A 25,847-nucleotide genomic window follows, 5' to 3' on the forward strand; every position below is an offset into this window, starting at 1 on the left:
GCCGTGTTGTGCTCTCAGGGGAGAAGTAATTTGGCTCTAGCACCTGGCTCTGTGTGTGTGTGTATTTTCAGAAGAACGTGTGATCCTCACTGACACCAGGATTGGTAGTGATGCTGGGACCTGCTCCTGGTTGTTATTCCTGGGGGACACCTACCTGGAGGTTAACAGGGGAGAAAAACATGGGTAGCTCATGGGTGAGATCTTCCCAGTGTGGACAAATGCAGTAAGAGGCGTTGCTCTAGCATCCTATGGCCCAAGCAATTGCTCAAGCCACTAGTGTTTTTTCATCTGAGGGCATGGACTGCAGGTGCAAGCGCTAAGCCCGAATCCACAGGGCTCATAAGTGACTTCAGTGCCAATTGACAGTGCTTAGTGTTTGTGGGAGAAAACAAATGCAAGGCAAATAAATCAAGCAACAACAAGAAGCAAGGGCTAATGAGAGAGCAGAACAAAAGCTCGGTCTCCACTCTACCCCATGCAGTCAATGTTTTGAGTTAGATTTGAATCTCAAGGACAGCTTGATTGGTGGGAAAGATGGGGAGAGAAAAGGGAGATGGAAAAATTGCTTTTGTGAGCGCTTCATTTGATCGAAGGGAGTTATTTGGTTTGTAGGAGAAAAGGAATAGAAATGCTTCTATGAGATAAGCAGGATTTGGTGTGCAACAGCTCTCAGCGCGAGCTGTTCAGATCTTGAAAGTTCAGCTCCTCTTCAGCTCTGGGTGAGCCCACAGCTTTCACATCAGGCACGGCAGTGCGTCTGTTTGAGGCAGGGAAGCGCATTTCCGCAGGATACGTACCATGACATTCTCTGCCTCCTATACCTGCATGGTGGTGAGGGAACAGCTCAGGCACAAAGGACTGGAAGTCAGGGCATCCCCAGCCACCAGAGGATCCTGCAACAGAGCACACTGCGGGCTCCCCGACACGCAGTGCTCCTCTCACACAGATGTACTCAGCCTTTGCGCATGAGAAAGAGATAAAGGCTCTTCCACGAATGCAGCAGAGATGGCTGTGATCCCCCCCTCCCCGCCGTCCCTTTTCCCCCACCCACACGCTCACCAAAATCAAAGAGAAACGTGGTGCAAAGGACGGGATAATTAAACGCTGCAGATTGTATCAGTCACAAGAAGAGAATTTGCAAAGCAGAGGGAATGTATTTGTCACATGGCGAAACCAGCTGTGGAAGGCTTTTCTCGGAGCTTTGAAACAATTCCAGCTCTTCTTTTTTTTTTTTCCCAGGGTAATAACATTTTTCTGTCAAAAGCAAGTTGGTTGTTAAAATATGCATAAAGGCATGTCACTCCAAGCTGTGCACTCGTGTTTCATTTTCACTTCCCCCCTCAAAAGAGTTTTGTTATGACTAAAGAACAAAAAGGAAGCAGCAAGAAATCTGTAATGGTTCCATTTATTAATACATATATCACAAATACTCACAATATCAATGCATTCTCGTTGGCATGCTAGACAGAGGCATTATTAAAAAAGTCCTATTGTTTTTTTAAAAAGGTTTTAGATTTTTGCTTTCCCCCAGAAATATTCCATATGCCTGTTGGTGGTGGTGTCTGTGAGTTTTTTGTTGTTTCTATTTTGATTTGATTCAACGATGTACTTGGTGGCTGCAACCTCAATGCAAAAAGAAGAAAGAAAAAGAAAGAAGAGGAAAAAAGTCCGAAGGCCGCGGTACAGCACGGTTCAATTAGTTCATAGCTATCTAAGAAAAATAAAGGGAGCAAAATTACTGCCTTCACAGTAAGCGACAACACAGCTTCATAACAGTATTACACAGGATCAGGTTCAGAGGCAAAATGCACTAGACGAAGCCTACTGGGATACGCACTGGGCATACAACACTGAGTAAGAATCAAAGATGTCGAAGAACACCAGGAGGAACGGTTCCCTTCAAGCACAACATTTTAACATCGTTTTCAAGTATCTTTATGTTATGTTACCGATTCCTTTGTTTGTGGGGAACGGGAGCGGGGAAAGGGTGAAAACCTTAGTAAAGCATAAACGAACCGAGAAATTAAGATAAACCCAAAAGAATACATAGTTCATATACCGGTTTATATGAATGTGTGCAACACTTATTAACCATGGCGAAAGGCTAATCGTGCCCTCCGGTCACTACATGCACAGCCTGATCGATGCTGTTAATGAATTACCTGTGTTAACTTACAATGCAACTACAGCGTGACCAAGAGCGCGCCGTCCTGGCCCGGGGGTCGGCTCTGGGCGCACGGCGGTGCTTCACAGGATGGTACACTACGCATGGGACAGGTCGGGAGGGTGGGGGGCGAGTGTGCGCGCGCACGTGCTTGCTTGTGGGGGTGTGCGTGCGTGCGTGCGAGAGACAGTGTGTGCTATAACATTCGTGTCAGTCTTCCTTGAACGCTGCAGTTCCTGATCTCGGGACAGGCGCTGGGCTTCACGCTTCTGAAAGACTGGATGAAGGGACAAAAGACAAGAGGTGGGTCGGTTTGGGTGCCGGCAGCAGCTATTGTGCACTCTCTGTTCAAGAAGGAAGCTGAAGCGGCAAGACGGTCAATCGTACATCCTCCCTCCCCCCTCCTTCTCTGCCCCCCTTTCTTTTTCAACCAGACAGAACGCTGGAATGAAAAACACAAAGCAAGAAATCACATGGGAAAACTAAAATCTTGATTGTTATGTCACTTGTCCACTACCTTTAATAGAAGAAGGAAAGGCTCACCTTGTTACACCATCTCGTACTGGTTAGCAGTAATAAACCGGGACAGGCAGCACGCCAGCAGCATCCCAATCAACTGTTTCAAACAAGAACGGAAGTAGTTAGGTTGAGTGAATGCAGAGCAAAGGAGAGGCTGTGGTAAGCAGAGACTTCACCTTCTGGTGCTATCGCCCACAACAGAACTTATCCCCTGTCCTCTGATCAGAGAAATAGCATTAAAATTTCTTGTCCTTCCTCATGGGATCTTCCTCTTGATCTGGGCTCTTTTCATTGGTGAGTGGAGACAGGACAAGGGGAAACGGCTGGAAACTGCAGCATAGGAAGTTCTGCACAAATGTGCGCAAGAACTTCTTTACAGTGAGGTGACGGAGCACTGGAACAGGCTGCCCAGGGAGGTGGTGGAGTCTCCTTCTCTGGAGATGTTCAAGACCTGCCTGGATGCCTACCTGTGCGACCTGCTGTAGGGAACCTGCTTTGGCAGGGGGGTTGGACTCCATGATCTCTGGAGGTCCCTTCCAACCCCTACAATTCTGTGATTCTGTGATTATCAGAGCCTCCTTGTTTGATAGCACATATTTTACTACTTTTCCATCCCGCTGCCACTGCCAGCCCAGCACAGGCAGGATACCTGATGGGCTGCTGCCTGGCTGCATTTCACTCATCCACTCCACTCAGTTTCTGACCCCCCCGGGCATTTATGCTTTCTTTACAAATGATGCAGCACTCGATAAATGAACACTATAAATCTGGAAATTAAGAAAAAAAAAAAACAACAAGCCTTTCATTATTCCCCTGGATATAACTCAGATTATTGAAAACAGATCCCTCGTCTCCACCCTTCAATAAACTCTCAGTCATTTTAACGTTTTGCCTATTGCAATTTGTTAGCGTTTCTTCCATATGCTAACAGCGTTAATGCGCTATACATAATTCAGCCTCATTTTTCTCATTTGGACTGGTCAATTAATTAACTCATGAGCATATCCAGATTGTCACAGTTCATCATCAGCCACGGGGCGAGGCGAGGGGGCTGCCTCTGTGGGAGTATCAGCCTCTCCTTGACCTTGCTCCAACCAGCTGCAGTGGCTCTTGCTAACGCTTGGGGCGTCCCAGCTGCTCCAGCTCCCAGCTAGCTTTTTTGGGACTGGCCTGTGCTCAAGAAGGCAGACTCTGCTGCAGGAGTCTTGCACAGCTGAGTGACTCAACACATGTCGCAGCTGAGCTGGCATAAGCCCAGAGTGAGGCCAAGCTGTGGTACCACCCATCCAGATAAACTGCTTTATGCCCCTAAGACCTCATATCTCTGGTCAAGCCAAACTTCACCAGCTGGAAATTTGCTGCTACCACTCTCTTTCCTATTTCAGAGACTGCCTGATTTCCAGCCAGCACAACCGCCCCAGGAGCAGCGTGGCACAAGTGGTGGGTGTCAGATCACATCCCGCCATGACTATGCTAGGCACCTCCACAGGGCATGGAGTCATCAGCCTGAATCTCTACCAGCTCCATCCAACACACAAACACCAATTTCGGCACCAAGTAACAAGGATGATACGGCTTTGGTTATAACTGGTCTTGGGTCACAGGTTCCTGAACAGCCTCCAATACAAATCTCAGCTACTAGGTTTTGGGGGCTATATTTTCACAGATGCTGTGAAAATATAACAGATGTGGGTGCCAAAAACCCTCCACAGCTTTGAAAATCTCACTTGATAGTAAGAAGACATTTTAGCCACGTTGTTGCCTTTTCTGCTTCATGTCTTTAGACAGATGCTCCTGCAGAAAACTTGGTAGCTAGAGTGCTCAAGGCTTGCCTGTGACCGGTGACGCCAACAATTTGTTGTTGTTGCACACAGTGTGACACAGTGTCCCTTTTGGTGACGGACCTTGGTGTCATTTACACTCAAAAGATTTGGGGAAGGCCAGAGAAGGTCTGGATGCCCTCCGAAGGACAGCAGTATGATAGGCACGGTGGTCAGACTGACAGAAAATTCAGCTGGAAACCAGTAATACTAAGCTGCTGGTAGATCCTACACCTACTCTTCGCAACGTTATCCAGCAACTGACCCAGAGGTGGTTTTGTTGTACTCGATCCCGTGTTTGCAGTCTGAAAAGCTTGCTGCAGAAGACCTCCCCCAGCTAACCTCAATCACTGATTCTTCTCTTTCATGCAGGCTGCAACTCTCTAGTATGTAGCTGGCAAAGATTCACAGCACTTGCAAGCTCATGATCATGTTTTGGTGTAAGCAAGTGACTTGTAAGATGAGTGACAGGTTACGCATGAATGCACAAATGTCTTTCTGATCTCTGGTCTGCTCTTTAACTCTTGGCCCTGATTATTTATGCTGGTTTATGCACTGAAGTGGTTGCAGTACCATAATATTCAACTTCTGTATTTCAAAACAATAGTGTGCATATCAAGCTATTGCATACACTGATTTCATAAGGCACTCTGAGCTATCGCTAGGACACAGCAGAGCTGTAAGAAATATCTTAGAATTACTTTGAACACATAGAAGTGTGTATTTTACAAGGTGTGTCTTCTTTCTCACTTTTTCCTCCCCTCTCTTCTAAGATGAGCTTTGACTCCTGAAATACTAAATGAAAACCAGAGGGTTCACTCTGATACCTCTGGTCTTGCCATAGGAAACTTGAAAACGTGGACAAATTCTTTGGGGTAGAGCAATGGAAAACCAACACCCCTCAGGCATACCTTCTTTACAACCATCCTATTGGCCAAAGTTCATTCTAGGAAGCACAATGCAGTACATGCATTTTTCATTTCCCCATGGTATGTAGGACTAATCTTAGACATACGTTAGATGTGATCACTAAAATCTATCCACAACAACTTCCTAGCAATCTTATCTCTTTTCACACACACAAAGACTGTCTTTCACAGGAATTAACAGTGAAAGCTGTCCTGCAGGGCATATTTATATCTCATTAAACTGAAGAGAAACTGAAGTGTAATTTGAATTTCTTCTTTATTTTGGTTCTCGGTATTTTCACCATTTCTCATTCACTGGAGCCACACTGAAGTCTACAAATACACATACATTGAAGTAATGGTGAATTCAACTGGGTAACTGGGTACTGGGTAACCTAAAATGACTTCTTTTATCTGTCAGGAATAATAGTGTATGTAGTTCAATGATTTACCTTGCCATATTCTCAATCTGCAGAGTTTCAAGCAACCAGGGTCCCTACCTCTGTTTTAGAAGACATGATGTTTTCCATGCCATCGTACCCAAGTCAGCCTCCTGTGCACTGATACATCCTTGGCACAGGTCATATTTCCACACTTGATTCACAGCAGTTGGTCTTCAGAAGCAGCAAACTTAGTCCTATGTCAGATTTCAAGTCACACATTGGATCTCGATGCAGGTCCAGCTCCCCAGCCCTTGCAAAAGGGGCAATACTGCTCTCTGGGGGCTGTGCCAGGACCAAGCCAAGTATCAGCTTCCATATATTAGGCAGGAGTTGAATTAGATGAGGTGGATGATGCCTGTGCCAGAACTGTGTCCACAATCAGTAGAGATACCCACATGTGAGAGGGCAGGCAGGTTCTGCACTGCACAGAGGGACTGAAGCTACATGAGAACTCGTTTACAGATGGGAGCTGTATATACATGCTCAGTGTCTGATTTCGAGCATATGGACAGCACCTGGATTCCAATCCTTCAGTAGAGAAGGGAAGAATGTGGCCCCAACAGCACACTGACAGTTTCCTACTCAGTGACCCTAAAGCAAACGCAGTCCATAACCCCTGTGACAAACCCTCTCTCTTTCACCCTGCGCTGTAGTTTTCTCTAGGAAAAAGCTCTTCATCATCTATCTTGCTTGCATTCTTTTATTCTCTGTAGGGCAGAACAGAGCAATCATTTTGCTGCTCTGAAGAGCACCTGCTAACCTGAAATTATTCCAGCTGGAAGTAAGCTTTCGCATCTGATTGTGAAAACAATCAAATGGTGTTTTATTATTATTATTTCAAACCCAAGAAGCAGTGCCTGCTTCTGAGCATGCAGACAATGTCAGCAACACAGCAGATTTTTTTTAAACTCTGACTCTGACTGGGAGATCCGTGCCAAGCCTGCAAGATGTGTAATGCTGTTACATCAGCTTTCCCTGTTTTGGAGAATCAGCACATTCTTCATGTTAGTCAACCTCACCAGCTAACAAATCATCTGAAGGAAAGGCCCCTGGAGCATGCTTTGCTGTAGAAGAGCTACACGATCTAATTTCTCTTTTATTTAGATTAAAACTATTCTCAGTAGGAAGAGCGAAACCCCGCCTACAGCTGGAACACTGCCTGGCATCACTGCCAGCCAGGGTTAACCTGAAAGCAATTTGTAAACACCATTCCTAATCGGGTCCAGCAAAATGGGTTAGTCAGTAAATGACAACTGTCCGCCTTCTTCACACACCAGGAGAGCATTTTTCTCCCCTGTAACACCTCTCTTCTCCTTTTCACACATTCACAAACACCCTGAGCAGACCTTTCGCACCCTGGGATATCTCCTCAGCGTGCCAGAGCTTGTGTTTAGGGAAGGCAGTGACATCCCAGCTGGTAGCAAGGCTCACATTGCCATTAGGCAGGGCGACCTGCCAACACCACATCCAGACACACTTTGGGTTTCACTTGGAGACACAGCAGCAAAGAGCACTCCCTGCTGTGCTGCCTGCAGCGCTGGGGCTCATCTTCCCTTAGGCCAAAAGCCTCCTTGGTTTTGGAGACCAAGCACTATATACGTTGCCTGCCCTTGCTGCAGCACTGCCTTCCCATGTCACATTCACAGACAACGGATGACCCAGACTAAGCATCTCGACACATCCCAGAATACTAACAATTCCAGCCCAACTCTTCCTACAATCTCTCTCTCAGCTGCAAGCAACTTTCGGACACGAAAAGATGTTTCTTTGTCTATCCTATGTATGGTAGACTGATTAAAGTGTTTCACATGACATCAGTCCTGACTGAGGAACTCGCCCCAGCAGCATATGAATTACTCAAAAAGTTCTACTTATTCTATTTTTTTGGAGAATTTGAGATGGACTTGGCAAACCAAGTTTTATACTCATATAAAACAGGATGTAAGGCAAAGTGTGGGGCCTCTCACGCCCAATACTACTCCTTCAAAGCAAGAAGGAATCAGGTTTCCAGATATGCCCAATGTAGAGCCAGCAACAGGTCTGAGCCCATGCATTTTCAGGGTTACCTAGAGCATATGTTGACCAAGAGGACACGGTGGTCTTTTTCTACAGGGTTTGGGAACACTAACTCTGAAGAACCACAGTAACTGCTGAGCAAATTAAGCCCCAGAGAGCTCTGACTGTGCAGCCAAGCGCAGGATGACCATACGGGGCAGCAAGGACAAGAGAGCAACTACATCCCCTGCATTAATTCACTTGCCCATCACCTGTAGCAGCAGTGGAAAATCACTTATTTTAGTGCAGCACAGTGTAAATTTACATCTTGCAAACTGAATTCATGAGTTTTAAGAAGTCAAATAATGTGTCGCAGCAGTTCATTTTTTTCATGCACTGGATAAACCTGAATCATTCAACAGATACACTTCCAGCGTTGCCTCAGGAAACAGATCGTTAATGCCGTGTGAATGAGGCAAGTAGAAGTTGCACAACAATTTTTGAATATGGCACTTGCAGTCATACCACATAATATCCACGAGAGAAGGCAGCCTGCCTCTCCTAAGTAACTGGCTTGGACATCACATACATTGTCACACAGTTTACTGCAACGTTCTGAAAGCAGTTTCTCACTGCTGGTATATCCACCCCTCTCAATCTTGCCCATCTCCAAGAAAGTCCTTGCCATCACACACAAAACGATGAGCATAAAGGAGCATAGGACTTGCTGAAAGATGTAGGTGTTTTCCTGCCACTTCTTGATTAAATGATTCTGACAAGCCTTTCAGTTTCCCCAACTCATGGCTAGGAAAAGGCAGTTTGGATACTAGGGACAAGTAAAAACTTCTTTAGCTCTCCTCTTATCCTTCATATGCCAAATATATATTTTGGTGCAGGCAAGGAGCTGGTTTAATAACCTGGTTTTGGCAGATTTCTGTTCCAAGAGTTCGCAGCTACAAGGAAAAAAAAATCAATCACTAAACCCAGTGTCTCTTCCAGGCTCTTTTTCCCCTTCTCCAGGCTGGGGAGGCCTGAAATGCCTTATTTGTATTCTTCACTCCTTTAAAAAACAGTAAGAGTGCTTAGAAGATAGAAGCTTATCCAAACAATGGACAAGCTATTTGTCTTCTTTGCTGTTTATGCTCCATTTAAGCCAATGTTTTATTGGGTTAACCTCTATTTGACCCAGTGAAGGGACAAGTTGTTTTCCTTGAGCTAGTCATTAGCTCTACCGTAACTGATATTCCCAAGGAGAAACTTCATTTAAGTTGAAAAAAAGAAAATCAATGAACAGATGACCTCAGGACTAACGAGCATGCTGAGTTCAGTCCCTTACATAATCCCTCCTTCCTTGAAGTCAGGATAAAGAGAGAGAGGGGGGAAAAAAGTGGGGGAAGGAAGCATTCATGCACTTACCTGTGAGAATGCAATTCCAAAAGCAACTCCAGCTATAATTCCCATATTTGTCTCCATAAAACTGGTCACCAAATCGTAACAGCCCTGGAAAACAAACATCATAATTCCTTGTACAGATCTTCCCTGGCACGCATGCATGCATACACACACACACCTCATTTCAGATGTTCTTGGGTTAGATGATATTTTTTGCTGCTGTTTCCAACAAAGTCGCCTTTTCATTTAATAGGATTTCTGAATGAATGATGGAACAAAATGATGTGACAAAAATGGCTCTTTTTACCAAAAAACTGCATTGGAATAATTTTGAAAGCTAAATGTTACGCTGCACTCATTTTTATAGGTCTTATTAAAGGAACTGCAGTTTGCATTGATTGAATAAACATCAATATAGCTTTGATCTGAAACCACAGCAGTAACAACATATAGTAATATTATAATACAATATAGGTGTCAAAGATGAGTAAACAAAGTTGATCTCCTAATATTCCAGATGTTTAATACAAGCATGCTTCATGTGTCAAGTGAGGCATTCTACTTGCCATCATCTGTCAGAGAGACCAGGGCATGACATGGAGCAGCATCCAAACCATCTCTAAACCATCTAATGAAGTCATCAAACATTTGTATGAAGCTTCCTTGTCTGTTTGCTCTAGGACATACAATAATCTGTCCAGCTCCCCAAATCCGATTTTATATCTCTGGCTCAAACCCTGACTGCACCAGCTGACCTGCTCCCTCATACCTCTCAGTTCACAGCACATACCACAAAATTCATACATGTAGCTGCCCTTCTCTGGGACAGGCTATTTTGAGATGTCCCCATCATTACACTGACTTTATATGAGTTTCTCCACTTGCCTGCTGTTCCTTAAAACAAACAAAGAAACAAAAAACTTTGAAATTAGTTTCCCTAGTCTGTGGTCCCTACAGAAATCTTTTTTTCTTTCATTACTAAACCACCTGCCCACACAATACAGAGCCATCTCTCAGCCCTTCTGCCACCATTACACAAAAGATCAACAGCACTCCCAGCATAAAGTCAGTCCCAAGGCATTGCATTTAATGTTAGAACTTTATCCACTTTATCAGAAGATGGAAATGACAGAAATAAGTGTGAGTTCCCTTTCCCAGTTTGGCCTCCAGTCCTGCTGGATATGCATCTCTGCCATTTGCCCACTATCCACACACACACTACTTTTGCAAACACTCAAGGATCTCTCCCTGTTATTTCAGAGGTGTCAAAAATGAGTAAACAAAGCTGATCTCCTAATATTCCAGATGTTTAATACAAACATGCTTCAGGTGTCAAGTGAGGCATTCTGCTTGCCTTCATCTGTCAAAGAGACCAGGCAAGATATGGAGCAGCATCCAACTCTATACCGTTTGAAAGAAATAACAGCTAGAAGGAAAGGACAGTGTCATCTGTTGCAGACAGGCCATTCATGGCCTAAAAGATATCATTTCTCTAACCTCTTCTGTAATATCAGAAGACATTTTGTTTAATCCTGGGAGTAATGAAGTGGTAAACCTAATAACCACTACTAACCAAGGACCAGCACAGCCATTATTCAGTTGTGAAATGTTTACGCATACAGATTAATTATGTCTTACAACACTGTACAGTATGTTAAATTCAAGTTTGTATATTTAGCATATCAAGCAACTATAGCTCTGTGTGTGTTCTACATATTATGAAACAAGATTAGATTTCTCAACCAGATCTTTCATGTTCTCCTAGCTTGCCTGAAATCTCTTCTGTTCAACAACCTTTGAGAGATGCAACACCTAACAGCAATGGTAATTTGGAGGCATCAGAAGATCTCCTTAAAAACACATGCAAGAGAGATAGGTGTCATCACTCTCCCCATCTGAAGACTGTTTTTCCAAATCACAATATTCTGTTTCCTGAAGTGCATTGCATAAGTACAACTAATTGCTCAGTTCTTACAGTGCATGTGAGGAAGAGTGCAAGAAGCACTCAAGAGATGCATATGCAGTACAAATGCATGTGAAGCTGTGTGCATGCATCCGGATGCTGATTCGGAGGACATAAGTTACAATCTAGCAAGTATTCTTGACAACATCCATCTTTTCCTTTATTAAGATTTTAGAGAGAAATAGTCCCTGAGATTTGTTGGTAAGAAACTCTGCAGATTAAGAGCACTACAAGTTAATCTTAATTACAGGTTTTAAAACTAGTTGTTAGTCCCACCTTAGATGAAGAAACTGGCAGACTAAATGATATACCTAAAGTCACTAAGCAAGACAGTGGCAGTGTTGGCAAAGAAAATCTGAGAGTGTTTTCTTCTAGTTCTTCAGTTTGATCTTTAGTTAATCCTCTTGGATAGCTTATCATTATTTCTCATAAACTACTAGTAACTTGATTAGCTCTTCGAATAGAAATTGTCCTACTGATCATTTTGCAGGATCCACCAAAAATCTGTATTTCAAATATACTTTTTCATAGGAACAGTAACAAGGATCTTCTGCAGTGAGGAGAACATGCATTTTCATTTTTCTTCAAAACACACAGAGCAAAGTGCCAGAGGGAATGGCTTTTGATTCTTATCTGAAGTGAAACCAGGAGGCCACACAACCTTTTCTCACAATTTCCTTCTTATTTTTCGTGTCCCTTTCACATCTCACCTTGTTCGAGCATTAAGGACAACTCCAAGATCTGACAGATGCTAAGTAGAAATCTTTACAACTTCTGAATACAAATGTCTACCTCAGAAAATTGGACACAGTTTTTCAGAAGTCACAGGACTTTCCAACTGAGGAATCAACAGTTCTATTGGGTGACCTGGGCATTAGACAGAAGACACAAGCTGAGGAGTAAGCGTGGCTAGAAGTGACTCACTAGCACTGGACTAACACAAGTTCATTCATCAGCTGCTCCTTACAAAATCTGTGGGTGGCCTTTGCCAAGAGAACTCACAAATGGACAGAAAGTCCTCAGTGCAACACTACACTTGGCAGTGAAAACGAAATGGCACCTGCACAGTTATGCAGCCTGGAAAGGGTCAAAGCATGTGGCCGTCCCAAACAGGACCCCCTGTTAGAGGACAGGACACCTTCCGAGGATGCATACACACCAGAATGCTTTCCTGATCCACCTTTATCCTGCCTCTCACCATTTTTCCACTTTGATGAAAACAGAAAGTTACTACAAGTTCACAGAGTGAAAATGAATGGCCTTGATCATCCTTTATATTCTATATATGTATATATATATCTTATGCAACCCAGCAGCATTACTTTGCTGGCGACTACTGTGAGTTTCATAACAGATGGATGTCGCTACTGCTCCAAGTACATCTGCAACAAGTGGCTCTCACTAAACTATTACAGAAAATAAACTGTTCAGAAGAGAAAAAGTCATTGGGAAATAATCCTCTTCTATCCCTTTGTTAATATATGCTAGAAAATGTTGTCCACTTGACTGCTTTTCAAAGAAAGATGTTGCAGGCTTGCTCAGCCACCATTCCAACTTTTTGATCCACAGTGACTGAAGTGAAAAAGACAGAAACAAAAAACAGAAAGGCATGTCTGTATTTTCTCCATTTTCCCTAATTTCTTCTTTTTCCCTTCTTTTGTGTATTCAGCTCTGAAAACAAAAATAGCAAAGAAAATAATCCTTAAGTCAAAGTGAGGTACGCCACAACTTAGCTTGGTAAATAGGCTACAAACACTTCATTTTATCAATAAACTGTCTGTTGCCTCTTGCAAATTTTGCATAGAAAGAATTGATGATCCAGCAGTACTTCAGGGTAAAACTTGAGTTGTATCTCTCCAGTGCTGCGTCTGCTATATGTGCTGCATTGTTTGCCCTTTACTCTCCCCTTCCCTGTGTCTTTATTTCCCAGTTATTCCTTTCCTCCCTGTTTTCCTAACCTGATTTCCTACTCCTGTTCTGCTTTCCCATAGTTATGCCATATGACTGATATTTCTACTGGAACACAAGCAGGAATAAAACCTATCCTTCCCTCCACCTCGCTACAGAAAAGCACAGCACTCAGCAGCAGAGTGCAGAGAAGCAGTGACAGACCCGGCTCTTAATGGCAAACACGTGCTGCATGCACTCTTGGCATGGTCAGCATTGCTTCTGTGTGCAGTGCAGTACTCGAATCAGTGTTACAAGGAAGGGGAACAAATTTCCTTCTTATCAGAAATGTCACTGCAACCAGACATTTGAGAAAGGTCAGATTAAGGAATTTGAAAGCAAGAGTGAGGCAAAGCCCCTCGTTACCATCACTCCACCCCAATACACATTCTTATCAACACCCACGTGAAATGAAATGCCATTACAAGTAGCCGTATGCTCCACTGACATACTAGATACTTTCATAACATTTTCCACTGGCACAACATTTCTAGTACCTTCTGGTTTACTTTAGTGGCAGCCACGGTCATATTGCGCAGATCCTGAGTATTGCAGTCACTGGAGTTCATGCAACAGCTTGTAGGGATGCCATGTTTGAAGAAGTAAGGGCTGGTGCTCCAGTTGGTATAGCTCTGAATGCCACAGCAGCTCAGCTGTGGGAAAAAAGAGGTAGGTTTAACAAGCAAACGAACAAACAAACAAACAATGACAAACTGGATACTGAAATCTTACTTCAAACTTTCTTGAAAACCATCTCCCACTTTCCTCAGTTTTATACTTACTTGATTTCTGCTGCTGAACAAGAATAATCAGAGCCTTATACCCTTTTTACATCCCACCCATAAGTACCTATCAGTAGCTACATCTGCTTTCTTTTTTGGAAAAAATACACTCAGTTTCTTCTGTTAATTCATTGCTCTCCTCTGCCAGCCATTCATTGTGCTTTGTGAACAAAACAGCTGCAGTTGATGAATGATGCAGGATACTAGATAATAAAAAAAATCTGATCCAGCTCAGATTTACAATGTTTTATAATCCTAATGACAGATTCCCTGAAGAGTAAGGGCTGCCCAGTGTCCACCACTCTTAAAGAAAAAAACTGTCTCCTAAATGTAGTTCAGGATCTGGGGTCAAACAGTACAGGTTTCATCTTTATTGGGCAGTTAGTACTGAGCTCATTAAAATTTAGCAATCTTGTACAAGCATGTCGGATGCAATACTTTTTATTTCGATTTTTGCCATTCTCTAATTTGGGCTCACATCGGTTTATCTGAATCAATTGTAAAAAGTTTCCATCCCACTGGTATATGTTTTCTAACATCAGCCAGGCACAAGATTAGAAGTAATTGCAATCAATTTGACAAAACAACAGCATTAAGAGTACACCAGTATGGTGCTGTTGCAATATTGTTTTTGAAATATTGACATTTAGTATTTCCTGATGCCTTAGGCATGACATCCAGCAAATCTCCTGAACAAAATAGGGCATGCTTTGTGAGGCAACTATTCTACAACTGGTAGACGCTCAGGGCAAAACCTAGTTTCACTGGTGCATATGGTAAAGTTCCCATTAACTTTGCCAGAGCAGCATGTCATCTCAAGCATACACAAGCCTAATTTCATATAGTAAAAAACCAGACATGCAAACAGGCAGGGCTGTAGTCAGAAATGCGAAGCAAGACCAAACCTTAAAGGCTGAATTTTGCTTGCAAAATACAGCTCGCAGATTGAGACATTGGCACTTCATGTTCTGTGATTGAATGTGAAAGTATGCTTTGTCTCTCTTTATTCATTTTTAATATCCAATTTCAGACTTACACTTTCTTGTACATTATCCACTGCATGGCTCCGCTCATCATTCTTGTTGTAATTCTGGATTGCTTCAGTGTATGTCCTAAGGAAGGTATCCTTGATCTAAGAAGGCGAGGAAGAAAAAACCACCACCAGTGAAAAATGAAAGGCGTAACATCTGAGCACTAATTGCAGGAAACAAACACATTTTTAAACCTAAAAAGGCAAACTGAGATAGCCCTTCAAACTCTTTTTAAAGAATGCTTTCAGAGATGGCGGAGGTCCTTCTTTACTGCCAGGAGTCTACTGATGGTATTTTCCAAGTGGGGTATATTCAAGGAACACTACCCCAGCAAACTGCTTTAATTTTAAAAACAGAATACTGATGGTTTGGGTGTTAATGTAAAAAAGTTTTGGGGATGTTTGGGGCTTGTATGTACTGGTTCAGTTGAACTATGGCTCTCTAGAAGCAAAAACAGACAGCAAAAGGATGGCTCCACAAATCACAGTTCAAAGCAGATGCTTCAGGATCACAGATCCTTGGCATACTACCCAGCTAAGGTTTTAATCTTTTTTTTCCCCCCAGATCAAGAGAAAATCATTGGTTTCAAGGATTTTCTTTCCTTTTCAAGCTAACCAGCAACCAAGGAATGTGCAAAAATGTGACCACTGAAAGCAGACAAGAACTGTTAGTGGTTAAATAGGGAAGTCCCTTATGAAACACTAGGAAGATGTGGAGAGGAAGCAGGTGGATGTACCACCATCGGCTGCAGGCACCCCAGGAAGTCAAGCCTGCCAGGTGTGTAAAAGGGGGTGATAAAAGGACTTAACCTATGAGAAGGATATCTTTTGTTGCTTTTTTTCCCCGAATGCTTTGCTTCAGCACTGATTTTTAAAGAGGTTGCGTGAATCTCTTTGCTCAGGGGTATGTGATGAGAGCTGGAGTTCCTTGACACAGCATGTAGCAGTGACTATGACGCCACAGTCCCAGGACATGGCCCATGCAGGGGGGTTACAGGTCACAATCTACTGCCCCTGGACAGAAGAAGATACGAAGCCATCATTCTTACTTAGCACATCCTAAGGAACTAGGAGGGCACCAAGTACCTGGAGAACATCTCTAGCACACATGGTGAAATTGAGATCCCTCAGGGCAAAAGTCAGGTACATCACTGCAAAAGGTGCTTCCAGCGGGGCGGTAAAGGGGACAGGTAGGAGATGATTTGGTCAATCCATGCTGTGGTGACCTTCACAAGAAACTGCCTCTGCCAAGGAGGAGCAGCAGTGTCACACACCAAGGCTGCCAAGGCCAGATAAAATGGCAACCTTGAGCAGATGGACAGGACTTTCAAGATCAAATTAAAAGCCACCCACCACTTGTAAGGAACCAGATGAATCCATACTAAGGAAATTCTCATGTCAAAAGAGGAGACTAAAAAAACTAATAACAAAGAGAGGAGACTAAAAAAACTAATAACAAAGAGAGGAGACTACGAAGGTCTCTGGGGTTTTGTTCTGGTTCAGCATTAATTGCATATAGATTCATGGACTTAAAACCAGAGATAGACCTGATTACAGTGGATGAAGCAGAAGTGCTACTACAAATCATGGCTTTTTAAAGCTTCTTCCTGTCCCAGTTTCCTATCTCATGCTACTTCTAATCTCTCCCTATTCCCAGTATAGAAATACTACCCTATTCCACCTCCTCCCTAAAAAAAAAAAAAAAAGATTTATGAAACATCAAACATGCTCTGATGCAAAAGTACTCTGTGCCTTATATAAACAAGTGCTTGCCTGGCTGAAGAAGCTGTGTTTAAGAAAAGTATTTAATCTGTTTTGCCGTTTTCAGCATACGCAAAAGAGTAAAGAAGATCTTACGTGATGGACACACAAAAACCGATAGCTCCAGAGTAAATACCACACCGCTGAGGCTGAGAGCTCTGGCTAAATCCCTTCATTTGGAATCGCATCATTTTTAAGAGCTGTACACGTTATTGTTGAACATCAGCCACATCCCTGGAGATGCATACGGAGCTGCTGAACTCAGCCACCTACAAATTGTCCATGCTCCAGAGCACTTCTCAGCAGCTCGTGCCCAGGGAGGCACTGCCACATGCAACCTCAGCACATTTCCACCTACCTCGTGGCGAAACACAAACCCTGAAATGCCAGCCACTAGCTCAGCCAGGAACACCAGGGACAAGAACATGGCGTACTGAAAAGAAAGGAGGCATGACAAGTCAGAGTGTGACAGGCTTTTCTTTCTGCACAAATACTGTTCATCACAGAGTTTAATCTACAATTTCTGCTCTTGATACCATTTAAAGATGTTAACAAAGTTTATTTGAAGGCAATTCATAGGCTACTGCACGAATATGTAGCATGTATTTATGCAACTCACAAATTACATGCACTTTCCAATTACTAGCTCTTCTGACCTTTCTGTTCCCGTATTTCTCAGCGTTTTCATATAAATTAAAACACACATTCCAGATATGGATCACAAGTCACTAGGGTTTTGATCTTGCAGTAGGGAATACAAACAGTCCCTTTTTGTTTGTATGGCCCTCTGATAAAGTAAATAAGCTTCTCCAGATGTTTTGGCTCACGTTTATCCATCTCTTGCTGCTAGATTGGGATTTCTAGCCTGACTTCTGAAGTTTCTCAAAAGAATGAACTGACTGACTTCACTGGAAACATTCTCATGGGAATACCAGACAGATGCCCCTAACATTTTGCTGAGCCAAAGCCCATGTTTGAATTTGAGCAGCATTTGGATTCAGAGCTAAATAAACCTTGAGAACAGTAGCTTTCAGTACAGCTCCTCTCACAAACTATGAAAAATACATGCAGGCCAAAAATATTCAAAAAAAAAAAGCAAAGAAATAAATGCAAACTGAGGTGGTAAAACATGAAGTTGGGTCTTAATCTTCTTGTGGGAAAATGACTTTTTGCAACATGTTCTAAATACTCAACAGTTACTCTAAAAAGGAAACAAATTAAATTCAGTCCTGATGGAAAGAAGGAAATTTAATTTTAATTGAAGGTTGCTAGAGAAGGGACGACAAAAGTAGAGACAGAACAAGAAAAATCACTCTCCACAACTAATGCTGCTGTCACATCACTGTCTGTTTTCAGGCAAAGAAATAAGGTTTTGAAGTATTTCTCATGTACACAATGAAAATAGAATGATCTGCCTGGAACAGCACCATGCCACACTCAGTTAGAGGACATACCTTTAAACAAGTTACATGACTTATGGAGCAACCAGCAGAGCCTGATTTCCTATGGACTTTTATCTTGTTTCACTCTTTATTTCTTTCACATCTGGACTGCAATAACTGACAAGCCTATACACACACCCTGACAACACATCACCAGCCAGAAACAGCAGTGCACCTTCAACAGCATCAGGTATAGGTGCACATACCCGCTGTCAGTCTGCAGCTCATGCTTATGCCCCACTGTGCCACCACCTTAGCAAATTAACTCCCTTTACAATGCCCTTTTTAAGGGGAGAATCAGCTCATCTTCTTAGGAAATTGGCCTCAAAATACTTTGGCAGCAGATGAGTTTACTGTCAAGCGCTTTTCTATCATATCAGTGTTTCATAAGTGGTATTTCTACCCAACAAATGACTACATATGTACATATGTAAGATTTTGCTCCTGAATATTCCTAAAATACACAGTCTGTGATACAGATTTGTTTAACTACTAGTAACTTTGCATTTTAAAGTGAACTGGAAAACTCAGAGAAACTTATAGTGAGAGAGGTTAAACTGGACTGAGCGATGACTGCTGTACCTCTGCTTTGAGTAGCTCCGTTCCACAGTGCTTTTTGGAAAAACATACAGTACAGAGCTTTGTTTTCTGGGGTTGACATATTTTATTCGAGTGAATGTTAGGAAAAAAAAGCAAGGCTGGCATGCATTTAGAAAGTATCAAATATTTTTCTGTAGATTTCACACCAGAGTATTAAAAAGATCCCCTTAATCTATATTTCAAATGCATTTCACATTTTTAAGACTGTAAATACACCTGTCTGGCTCACATAAATACAGAACGGCCATAGAATTGGTCACGGAGTAATTCATCAGTGGCACTTTACCCTTGCTCTCAGCCACACACGAGCCTGTATGCTGTGCAGTAGCAAAATTCATTCATACTCAATCAACAACTAGCTTTGGCAGGTATTTTTTTTCACTTCTTTATCCAAAAGAAACATGTGTTGAACATTAAGATCCATAAAATCTAGATTCTGTGCCTAAAAAAACATGTTAACATCTGGTGAAGCTTGGGGTAGGAGCAAGAAATCATAATGTATTGACAAAACCCTTTTTCTGCACTTTGGCACTTCAACACACTTACCAGTTTCAGCATCCATGGGCTGCCACGACAAGTGGCAAAGCAACCGAAAAGCCCGAAGACAATGATTGTGGTACCCGTCCCAATGAGCACATAGGGGGCATTGGTGGAGTTCTCCGCAATGAGAGAGATGTACGTGCCTAGAGTGAGCTTGCCCCAGACGCCGACTGCAAGAAGGATAACGCCTGTGATCTGCAAAGCAAGAGGAGAAAGCCGTCAGGAGCTATCAGTGAAGACATCCAAATTCAGTACACAGTGATCCTGAAGAGACTCATTGGCGCTGTTCCGCTGGTAGGAGACCTCAGGACTTTTACTAACTTCAAAGGGATGGACAGAAAAAGGGATGGACTATTTCCAGTATCTGCAGATGTTATATTAAGGAGCTGGGAAGGAGCTGGGAATGTTCAGCCTGGAGAAGAGGAGGCTCAGGGGAGACCTTATTGCTCTCTATAACTTCCTGAAGGGAGGTTGTAGTGAGCTGGGGGTCGGCCTCTTCTCTCGTGTCATTAGTGATAGAACCAGAGGGAATGGCTTCAAGCTACGGCAGGGGAGATTCAGGCTGGACATGAGGAAGTATTACTTTTCAGAAAGGGTGGTCAGGCACTGGAATGGACTGCCCAGGGAGGTGGTGGAGTCACCGACCCTGGGGGTGTTCAAGGAAAGACTGGATGTTGTGTTGAGGGACATGGTTTAGTAGGAGCTATTGGGAATAGGTGAACGGTTGGACTGGGTGATCTTTTAGGTCTTTTCCAACCTTAGTGATTCTATGATTCTATGATTCTAAGGCCACAAACAGAGGTCAGACAACTAGGGCTAATCACTGCAAGGCTGATGATTGCCAAGGGAGAATAGAGAGCTTGCTGTTAGCCCCACTCTGGATAGGAACAGGCTCTCTGTTCTACAGCATGCCAAGAAAGGTGCTCAAATCCATCTATCTTACCAAAAGCCAGCAACTGAGCTTTGCCACAAAAACTGAACAACCACCAAATTTGCTTCTACAAATCCTGCCCTTTTTCAGAGAGCCACAGAATGGTATGGATTGGAAGGGACCTCAAAGCTCACCCAGTACTAACTCCCCAGCCACAGGCAGGGATGCCACTCACTAGAGCAGGCTACCCAGGGCCCCATCAACCTGGCCTTGTTAAAGCTCAAGCACCTAGCTCTAGAAACACAGCATCCCTTATAGTGTGTGGCTCTGGAAGCTGAGCTTTTCCCACTCCCCTTGCTCAGCAAGTGAGACCCCAAGCGGAGCAGAATCTTCCCCCTAAGTGTGGGTCCCTGGGAACAGCCAGCCTCTTACCTGAGGTGTGAATTAGATATTCACACCCTGGAAACCCAGTGGTAATGTATTGCTAACAAGAATATATATATACATATATATATTTAAATTAAGTTAAAAGCATTAAGGCAATCCCCAGTGGAGCTCCCTGGACAGTGGCAGGGATGGAGATAATGGAGGGAGTTGGGGCATAGAGCAGAAGGAAGTACCACTGCTATCCTTGAGGTCAAAGAGTAGCTTAAAGTGAAACCAAAGGGTTGGAGGGCAGGCAGAGAAAATCAAATTAACATACACTTCTTTTTATAACACAGAGAAAATAATCTCATCTGGTAATTTTAACTCTTTTTAGCTCCTTGTATTCCTCCCCACCTCACCTCTGAGTTGTAGGAAAAGAAATGTCCCTGTCTGGCTCCCTGCCCAGAGCACAGCAGGGTGCAGCACTGCTGGAAAAACCCACCAATTCCTGCTGTTTCCCTAAACATCCCTTAGCCCCCGACCTGCCAAAGCAGGTGCTGGTATTTCTGCCACACCTCTAGACTAGCAAAGACTTCGGCTCTCTTGCCCACAGGAGAGTAAGAGTAGATCCAACTCCTGTTCATCTCTCAGTGCAGCATCATGAAAAGCTCTCAGTCCTTACTCAGCCAGGAAGCGAGCTGCAAGGGATTCTGAAATCCAAAGAGCACAACTTGGTTTCTTGCCTCTGGTTGGACAAAGGGCTGTTTTCTGTGCCTGAGCTGAGCTGCTGAAAGTTTTACCATAACCCCTAGGGAGCAGTAAAAGTGGCCTTTGCTGCCAAAACAAACAAGCAGCTTCACACTGGAAAGAGAACTCTGGTCTTACAATAAAAAGCATTTATGCTCCACTATTTGAAACAATTATAACCCTTTACTGCGCATTTTAAGAGTCTGGTTTCCCTGTATCTCAAGGGTTCCTCTCCAGTTTATGACATGGAAAGACTTGGGGAAGAAACAGCAAAGTCTGTTGGTGGCTCATCCCCATTTTGTTTCTTAATAGAGTGCTGGTGAAAAGAAATCTTGCAGCTGGTGGTGAGGGCTAAAATCGCAGCAAATCTGTCACTGTGCAGAGAGATGGGAAGTTTCCATAGAGAAGGACTGCAGATGCCCCTCAGGCTGCACTCATAAAGAGGGAAAAACAGAAGATTTCCCTGCAGATCTTTTAATGGCCTTTATTTAACGGAGCATGAGTGGCAAACTAATGCCCACTTCCACCCAAAGGCAAACTTCATTTCCTTATTTTTGAGATATACTTTTCATCTCAACCTCTCTGTTCCATCACATAATCTATGTACCGGCTGCCTCTTCGGTTTTCAGGTCTGCTTTCTTTAAAGGCAGTGGGGACGTTCACAACGAAAGGTCTGAAAGTAAACTTAAAGTACCTCCTGCAGTGCACAGCCTCTCCCTCATTTCCCTCATCTTCCCCACTCCCTTTCCTTCCATTCACACTTTTCAATGGAAGCGGCGTAAGGTTTAATGTGCTTCCATCAAAGCACAGTGAAACAGGTAACGCCATCTGCTTCACGAGGATCTTGAGCAGTTATGGTATCTGAAGCATTTTGAAATCCAGGTGAAAGATGGCAGCTTCCTTCTGTCACTCGAAAGCTACCAAGGGCCACCTATCCTCAGCAAATCTGAAACACCAGTGGTGAATGGCTATTCAGATTTCAGACTTCTCTGCTCTTCAAGGAAAAAAACATTACACCTTGGAATGCTCTGTTAGATTTTAGTCACTAGATCTCAGAATGTTGAGAGGGTGCTCAGAGCTATCCTTACTCTTCCCAAGGCTCTGCTCATTATGAAATCAGACCTTCTATAGAAATATACGCTAGAAAACATTGGATTTCATGGGGGAAAAATGTATGTTTTCATTTGGAATACTGAGCCTTTCTCATGTATGTTTGTGCATGTACATATTTCTTTCTTTGAAAAGACATCAGCAAATCACCAAGATAAATGGCAGCACATACGTGCATATTAACATGTACATTAACATGTTAACATTAACATGTCATCCCCTGGAGATACTTCAGCTCTCCTAGCAGACACAGGAGAGTTGCTAAAAGCCTTTTAGAGCCTGCCTGAGCCACGGATCACAGTCCACAGCTACATTACAAATAAGCATCTGCAAAAGCTGGCACAGATAGGGCAGGAGAGCAGCAGCAAAATTTGGCCTTCCTTACTAGGAATTAAGATTTGTCCTGGAAATGGCACGGTGTCCCTGCTAATACAAAGCCATGTTGTCTCAAAGTACAACCAGACCCGAGCTCTACAGCAGGCACAGAAGAAACTGCAGAGCCCCAGACCAGCAATCTGGAGCGGCACATTCAAACAAGCACTGGAAAGAAAACAAACAAACAAACAAACCAAAACAAAACAAAAAAGATTTGCCTCTAAAAAGAGCCAATAGGGAAGATCTTGCCCAAACATTAGGAACTGTGAGAGAAAGGTCAGCAGCTGTCCTTTGGTAGAATGGGACTCCCATGGCATAGGGGAGGCATGAAGGGCCCAAGCTGCGCCACTAGGCCTCAGCTTTTACTTATGTGGCCCTGGTTGTGACATGGTGACAAGGTTTAAACCATAGAATCATTAAGGTTAGAAAAGATCTCTAAATCATCTAATCCAACCATAAACCCATCACCACAATGCCTAGTAACCACGTCCCCCAGTGCTTCAGGATCTAAAAAGGAGTAAGAAACCACTATGCAATTTTTTGTTCTTTTCTGTGCTATTGCTCCAGTCTTAAACATTATTAAGAAGATATTTCATCCTGGATTTCTTTGAAGATAGATTATGCCTTGTAGGGCCTTACAAAAATTCACTACTGCAGAAGCCCTAAGACTCATTTTTCTTCAGCATGGAAACTTGAGATGCAGCATTCAATACAACATCACCAGGACTGCCCATCATTAAGTCAACCATTTTATAGGAGAAAAAAAAATCAAACATATATCCAAGCAAGACAAAGATTATAAAGACTACACACAACTAGAAATTGTATTGTTTAGAGCTAGAAAGTCTCACACTTCATTGCTCCTGAACTCAGGCTTGGCAAACACAGCTCCGAAACCCTTGACCGACTAGATGGCAGGAAATGAAGCAGGTAGGCAACCTGGTCATTTTCCAAGAAAAACTCCACTGAAATGAAGTACCCATAGAGTGTTTCAATCTAAATCATCTCCTGCTGCTTTACAGTTAATGTCTCTACGTATAGTTACTCTTATTCAGCATTTGAACAAACGGGGGTTTGTCAGTAGGACAACACAGAGACCACCAAAGCATCTTGCTCTGCTTCTTCTTAAGCATATAATCACTGATACATTTCACCAGTCACTGATTTTCATAGAATCACAGAACAGTTTGGGTTGGAAGGGACCTCAAAGCCCACCCAGCCCAACCCCTGCCATGGGCAGGGCTGCTCCCCACCAGCTCAGGCTGCCCGGGGCCCCATCCAACCTGGCCTTGAGCCTCCAGGGATGGGGCACCACAGCTCCTCTGGGCAGCTGTGCCAGCACCTCACTATCATTTAAGTACAGGATTTCTGCCCAACATCTAACCTCCTCTATTTTAGTTTAAAACTGATAGTAAAAAGCGAGCTTTCTAGTTCATTTGCCTTCCTTCAGAGTTAGTATGGATGTTCTCAATGTCATGGTCCTTACTGTCTCCAATCCTGGAGCTGACTGGATGGGGTGAAAAAGCTAGCATGCTTCAGTCAGGCAGACATACAACCGAACTAAATGCTAGGTGTAACTTCACTTGTCCAATAAACCTTATCCTTCTAGGAAACATGCAGACAAAGACATGGCCAATAGCTTTTATACAAGGATATGCTGCAGCTTTATAGAAGCTAGGAAGAGAATGATAATTTAATAATGCCATGTATTTCTGAAATCAGAAGTAAGACTGAACACATCCAGTTTCTCAATGAGGCACAATACAAAAATGCCTAGGAATTACTTATTTTAATAGTATCAGGATGAAGATTAAACTATCAACTCCCTCTTCCCCTGGGTAACGGGGAAGAAATACATAAATAAGAGAAGAGAATCAGAGAATAACTTCTGAAAGTACTCTATCTTTAATTCCATCAGAATTACTCAGGAAAACACTGTATACTCCTTCAAGTGGGATGCACACAGCATCCTAATGAAGTCTGCTTTCTTCACACCCAAAATCTCACAGAGCATTTGCAGCATGGCATAGAGGGAGCTGCTGCCTCAAACTGAGATAGGAGATATAAAAGGAACTCCATCTCACATCCACAGAGATTTCAACAGCCCCAAATGCAGAGAAACTAATTTATACACAGGGCTTCCATATGGAACATTAAAGTTTATCATTTACAGAGGTGAAGATAAATGTGCAGCAGTAATTGCTAGTTTATTTGTCTACATAATTCATGTCCTCCTGTTCATTACAGATGTCAGCTATTTTGCTTCCTAAGCTCTGGCAAAATAAGACTTGGTACCCAATACTCATTGATGCCGAGCACGCAACAAGCCCTACTGACTTCAAAGCATCTGAGAGAGTTCAGCATTTCTCTGGATTAGTTCTTTATCCACAGACAAGAAACAGGAGGTGAGCTTCATAAATCGAGATCTCATTGTTGTTGGCATTTTTTTTTTAATTTTATTTTATTTCATATTCACACCCTTGGTAAAGGAATGCAAAATGTGTGTAACTTAAAAAGAGATCCAAAACAGCAGAAAATGGTTAATGGAAAAATACCCATGTCAGCTACTTGATTTCCAAACACCAGCCTCCTTGTACCACAGTAGAGGTATGCTGTCTCAGAACTATTCTGATGCAATCTTCTCAAACAGGTTAGAGAATGTCTGTACATCAAATGTACAAAGCCATGGCAAGGCAGACAAGAATTCATGTGATCCATCTTGGCTGAAACTGAAAGGCCTAGTGATTGGTTGTGAGGCAGGCTGTGAGGAAATGAGAGAGGACCAAGGCACACAGCTAATTACATCTACCAGATATTTCCCCAAGGGAGGGAAACTGTCACAAAGAAATGGTCGACCTTGACAGCATCCAGAGCATACTTTGCGTTAAAAGCATGTCTGAAAAGGCTTAAAAATAACTGGCCTACCTCTGAAAATTTTATGAGTTTCCCAAAATAAGTGAAGGATCACATTCAAAATGTTCTTGCTTTGCAGCCTGCCGAGCAAGAAGAGTGGCTGGCTTTGAATCCTTGCTTCCCTCACTGGGCTCTCATCAGGCAGCAGGGGACTAAACC

At 43.0% G+C, this 25,847-nt stretch overlaps 1 protein-coding gene across 1 annotated transcript in view; it reads right to left on the reverse strand.

Annotated features, from left to right (window-relative positions):
* Positions 1–1,386: 1,386 nt before the first annotated feature.
* Positions 1,387–25,847, reverse strand: part of TSPAN7 (tetraspanin 7) — an 88,606-nt gene continuing 64,145 nt past the window's right edge. Inside the window, exons 2-8 of the mRNA XM_048933914.1 lie at positions 19,313–19,501; positions 17,083–17,157; positions 14,970–15,065; positions 13,649–13,804; positions 9,266–9,349; positions 2,708–2,780; positions 1,387–2,441 (exon numbers count right to left, since the gene is read on the reverse strand). Coding sequence (XP_048789871.1) covers positions 2,712–2,780; positions 9,266–9,349; positions 13,649–13,804; positions 14,970–15,065; positions 17,083–17,157; positions 19,313–19,501 — 669 coding nt within the window. The 3' untranslated portion in view covers positions 1,387–2,441; positions 2,708–2,711. The remainder of the gene's footprint in view (positions 2,442–2,707; positions 2,781–9,265; positions 9,350–13,648; positions 13,805–14,969; positions 15,066–17,082; positions 17,158–19,312; positions 19,502–25,847) is intronic.

This window comes from Lagopus muta, chromosome 1 (genome assembly GCF_023343835.1).
Source record: "Lagopus muta isolate bLagMut1 chromosome 1, bLagMut1 primary, whole genome shotgun sequence".
In the NCBI taxonomy this organism is placed as follows: Eukaryota; Metazoa; Chordata; class Aves; order Galliformes; family Phasianidae; genus Lagopus; species Lagopus muta.